The 5,368-nt window shown below is 34.7% G+C and overlaps 1 protein-coding gene across 3 annotated transcripts in view; it reads right to left on the reverse strand.

The window, feature by feature from the left end:
* Positions 1–1,687: 1,687 nt before the first annotated feature.
* The window catches only part of LOC117099975, a 7,990-nt gene continuing 4,309 nt past the window's right edge, over positions 1,688–5,368 (reverse strand). For all 3 annotated transcript variants that reach the window (XR_004444054.1, XM_033239504.1, XM_033239505.1), the window contains 2 exons: positions 3,523–3,805; positions 1,688–2,295 (listed from right to left, as the gene is read on the reverse strand). Coding sequence is in view for 2 of the 3 variants with exons in the window: in XM_033239504.1 (XP_033095395.1) it covers positions 1,813–2,295; positions 3,523–3,805 (766 nt within the window). In the remaining variant the exon portion in view is untranslated. The remainder of the gene's footprint in view (positions 2,296–3,522; positions 3,806–5,368) is intronic.

The raw sequence follows: 5,368 nt of genomic DNA on the forward strand, positions 1-5,368 counted from the left end.
TATTAATATTATAAACAATAATTATAACAATCGTAAACGATATCATAGGCCTACTGCTAAATAAACATGTTTTGTGAGACAAAGGTAAAACTGAATTCTTAGCTTTATACTTTCGTACTCTATTAGACTATATATATTTTTTGAACAACCAAAAAGTCGTTATTTTGTACATATTAATCAATATTATGTTTAGCAACCTCAAAATTAAAGTAAATTGCGCTTAAGTTGAAATTATTTTGTGTCAAACGTTTTGTCCATCTTCACACCCACGCGAAGTTGAAAGATAATATTTCTCATCTTGCTAAAGTTTTATTCAAATAATACTTTCAAAATGTTATTAGTTTGTAGTATAGTACATTTACAAAGATTATTTTTATATAAGTCTAGTATCTCAAAAGACATTTATTTCGTATACATTTTTGACCTGTTGAAGTGATTGCTTTGTGTTGTTGATGAGCGAGCAATGTCATTTGTATAAAATAAACTGATATAACTTTTATAATTAACTGTTATTTGCCGTTATTCGACTGAGCTATTTTGACTTGTACACTTATACCATGGAGTAATAAAATACAAACATACATTTTGTGCAAATACACTGACATACAGCAAATTATTTAAATGTCCCGCAGTGTGATCTGGCTTAAATTGAACCTGACACTGGCTGGGCATAAACAAGGATTTTCAGCACTGAGTGCGAAGTTAGCAAGGAGGATGGGACACATATATGTTCATAAATCCATGCACACACACACACACACATCACACGCACCCATACCGAGATAATTAACACTGTTAAATTATATATATATCACAGAAGCTAATTAGATAGAGTTTTGGATTAGGTCGCAGGTTCGAATCCTGTCAGAGTCATTTTGTTACACAATTTCTTTATTAAGTAATAGGACATATTTTTAGGAGCCATGATACACAATGTATTACCATGTCCCTTATTGGAACACTGTATTTATATATACACTGTATATATATAATACAATGTTGGAATGAGACATAAATAAATCGTGTAGCATAGCTCACGACGAATGTTGTCCTATATAACTACACTGTGTAATAAAATTCCTTCAACGCATTTTACAGTTTCTTTAATTCTGGACAATTTCACAAAATAACATGCAATCCTACAAAACGCTATTACAGTAGAACCACTCATTTACGTACGGCACGGGCCCAGAGTTGTTCGTAAATTCGGGTATTCGTAAAATCGGGGTTGACCCAAATTCCTATATATTTGCACTGGTACTACTTACACTGGCATAAACTAGGCCTAGGCTAGGCTTACAGGCTTACGCAGCTAAGTCTGAGGGGGCCTAGGCCTACAGTTGGCAGCTTCTAAGCATTCTGATCCCACTCTAGACCCTGCACAAATTTGTTTTTATCGGACATTTTTACCTTCTTAAATACCTAGATTGTGGATTTTATTCCAACACAACTTCCATAGATACTTGTTTATTATATATATTGATCATTCAATAAAACAATCAAGCACTATGTTGAATTTTAAAGCTGAAAACGATGTTTGAAAGAGAAGTAACATTTGTCGCATGCACATGTGTGAAGCCATAATAAAAAAACACCGATTTTGAAGAGGTCCGTTAGAGGGCCTCCTTCACTTGAGAATCACATAGTACTGTATAGTATGGTGTGTTGTGTTCGAGTGGGTTTTTTTTTTTTTTTTTAATCTTTCGCTTCAATTTTTATGACGTCACCACCTTTATATTACGTTCGTAAAATCGGGAATTCGTAAAATCGGGGTTCGTAAAATCGGGGTTCTACTGTATATGGTACCAAATGCTACTCAAGAGTACCAAACAGATTAAGAGCTATAATATATCTTTGCTGCAAGTCAGTTATGCCCTCCACAGCGACATGAAACTCATTCAACTGCTCGGGAAGAAGTTGTGGTACAACATCTAAGTTTCCTACCAAATTATTCTCATCTGCCAAGTCACCAAACGGTTCAGGGTGTAATCCTTGCTGCGTTAAAATTTCTGATAATGTCCTTTCAACTGTTTCGCCTTGAAAAACCGAATTAACTGCCCTTTTGTCTGAGCCAGCATTTGACAACATTCCGTCTATCCACTGTTGTTCAGGTGTACGCTGAGCCGCATCAGATGTCATTTTGTGCATGTTCCAGGCTTGTCTGAACAATTCAAGTCGGTTGTTAATGACTGGCACATACACAGCATGTAGTGCTTGCAGATGAGAGTGGTTCTCTACATCTAGTTGATCACTGTCAACTAGCCCGTAGAAAACATCCTTGAAAGTAATAAGTACCTAGGAAATAAAAAATAATTATATAAATGAATCAATCATGCAATACTTTAATCAGTGGTGGCGCCAGGACCTGCCGGAAGGAGGTACTAAAGGCCCCGGGGGGGGGGGGGAAGCCACAAATATTTGATGAATTATGGCAAATTTTTAATACTTATTTGATAGGCATCGAGTTACTATAATATGACTTCATTTAGAATATGACTTCATGTAGGCTATGCTTTTTAATATTGAAATCATCTTCAAAACCAAAACATTTTGAACAAAGCAAGAAACAAAGAGTATGCAATGTAACCATCTAATTTATTTTCAAATCCTCATTCTTGAAAGTGAAATTCTATGGTATATTTTGGAAATTTTGCATGAAATCTGTCAACCATGTTGTCATGGTTGAGGTTGCTTCACCTATCACGATGTATTCCAACCATCATGAGGCTATCTAAATGAGCATTTGTCATAACAGAACGCAAATTATTTTTAATAAGTCTCATTGAATAATTATTATTATCATTATTATTATTGTTGTTGTTGTTGTGATGAAAAGTTAACACAAACAATATGGTGGCTAAACGAATATTACATGTATATATTTTTTTTTATTTGTTTGTTCCCCGAAAAAATTTATCGCCAGCCCCCCCCCCCCTGGCGCCACCACTGACATTAAATTCACTGTGAACTGTATTATGAAATGCTTTTGGTAATAAAAAAAAATTGTTAAATCAGAACTAGGATAAGAGTGTAGTGTTCTGTTGTTAATCAAAAGCATAGTCGAATCACTTGTTTCCAGTGGGGTCCTTCTGGTGGTGAATTGGAAACAATCCTCACTCTTTTATGAAGAGTGTACTATGTACTTTAACATGGAAATGGGCTATAATGTACCTGGAACAAACAGCCTAAACACCTCATCCAAAAGACGGTGTCTATTGGAACCTGTAATTCAGCTGAAACACAGGAGAGCTGTGATGGAAAAGGAACTAGAGATCTCTCAGTTCAGCAGTTGGCTACCACCAGTTCTGCCGACTGTCGATTATGAAAATGTATAAACTCTAGTTGCGATGAGTTGCACAACGAGAGTGCAAGTCGTTGAAGTTAAGTAACAATTCAAAACCTCTATGGAGGGGCCAAGGAATCGAAGCCCAAGAAGCAACTACTGTAATGAATCAAATGCATGTCGGTTAAAATGTTAGTGAACTACACAAATGCTACAAATTACAGTATACTGTAGCCTACCTGTGTATGTACATCCCTCCAAAAACGTTCAATACGCTGATTGTGAACTGACCGTCCTGTTATATGGCTGCCTCTTTGATTTCCCCTCACCATATTCATAAAAAGTGCCACATGTAGGTTTTCGAGGCCATGGTCAGATCTCACTCTTGATGGAATACCATACACAGACGTCGCTCTGACAAACATTTCAAACACAGTTGAGGCTCTGTTGTTGTTTTCACATCGAAGGTATGGAACAAGATGTGATGATCCATCTATACAACCATGGACTACCATGCCAAAGCTAATAAAATAAAAGAAAAAATAAATAATTAACTGGCAGTTTATATTTGAACCGATAACAAATTGTGATTACGTATCTAATGCCCGTATTCTTAAAACAAACTTTAGTCGAACTTTGAACTAGAACTTCATTTAGTGCTAGTTGCATCTTTAACTTTAATTTGTATTCACAAACAATGTAGTCGAAGTTTTAACTACGATTAAATCAAGTCCTAGTTTTAGTTCAACTGAAAACGACTGGCAAGCCACGACTATCAAACTAACCAATGAAAAGGGCTAACTTTAATAGCAGACGAAATTTTATAGATCCGGCTTATCTATTAGAAACTAAGATATCTCTATTTAAAACTAAGATATCTCTATTTAAAACTAAGATATCTCTATTAATAGAGATATCTTAGTTTTAAATAGAGATATCTTAGTTTTAAATAGAGATATCTTAGTTTTAAATATAGATATCTTAGTTTTAAATAGAGATATCTTAGTTTTAAATAGAGATATCTCTATTAATAGAGATATCTCTATTAAAAACTAAGATATCTCTAATAAAAACTAAGATATCTCTATTAAAAACTAAGATATCTCTATTTAAAACTAAGATATCTCTATTTACGATTAAATGACAACTCGGCTCGCCATATAGCAGAGTTCCGCACGAGTGATTCAGCCCACATCTTTATTATATGTCTGAGTTATATACGCATGAATGGTTTTATGGACCTTCTCGTTACTTTTTTCTACCCCACATCTTTATATCTAATTTTGCTGAGAGTTCCGCTTGAACAATTTCGTGGACATTTTGGTATTTGCGCATGGCATGCTTCCATTGCAGGGTTTATAATGTATTGAAAGGCAAAATCTAGGAATAGAAGCCAGCAAGCTTACTCTCCGGAGGTTTAGAAGTTATTTTCTTTTTTCTTTTTATATTATTTTGCTTTTTAACTGCGCTGCTGGCACCTAGCTATTGTAGTCTTGCTTGATTGTGTATTGCCTTTTTTTTCTATCTTAAAATAAATGAATGATTGTTAGATAGGATATTTTATATGAAAGAATAGTGGTGGTGGTGCTGTTCTTTATATTTGAAAACAGAGACCTGCATATGAAAAATGAAAACTCAAAAGAGAACCATTTATATATTACGCATAAGTCGAAAAAAGGCCAAAGCAATGCTCTAATCAAAGTTTTATAGTAGTTGGGCAGACGGGGCACCAAAGTGGCAAAAAATTATTTACAAAGCGATTTTTGTTGGAAACTGTTGATACCGACCTGGAATACCACCAAAAAGGTTGGATGGATTTCGGCCATGGGAAAATTTTTTTATGACCTTTTACCTAAAAAGGGTAATTCTATATATAGTAGCAAGGTGGTGGGGGTAGAATATATACGGTAGCCATATCTTATCCTAAACCCATAATACATGCATTTTTAAGTATAAAATATCATTGTTCAGTACCACTACATTTTTTTTTATCAAGGGTTATGCAAACATATCATTAATGATGTCATAAACGGTCAAAGGTCATTGCAACAAATTGGCCCATCCCTTAAAGCAATGGATTATGTA

The sequence above is a fragment of the Anneissia japonica genome, unplaced genomic scaffold (genome assembly GCF_011630105.1).
Source record: "Anneissia japonica isolate Jap-2015-1 unplaced genomic scaffold, ASM1163010v1 scaffold288124_len65330_cov98, whole genome shotgun sequence".
NCBI classification, from domain to species: domain Eukaryota; kingdom Metazoa; phylum Echinodermata; class Crinoidea; order Comatulida; family Comatulidae; genus Anneissia; species Anneissia japonica.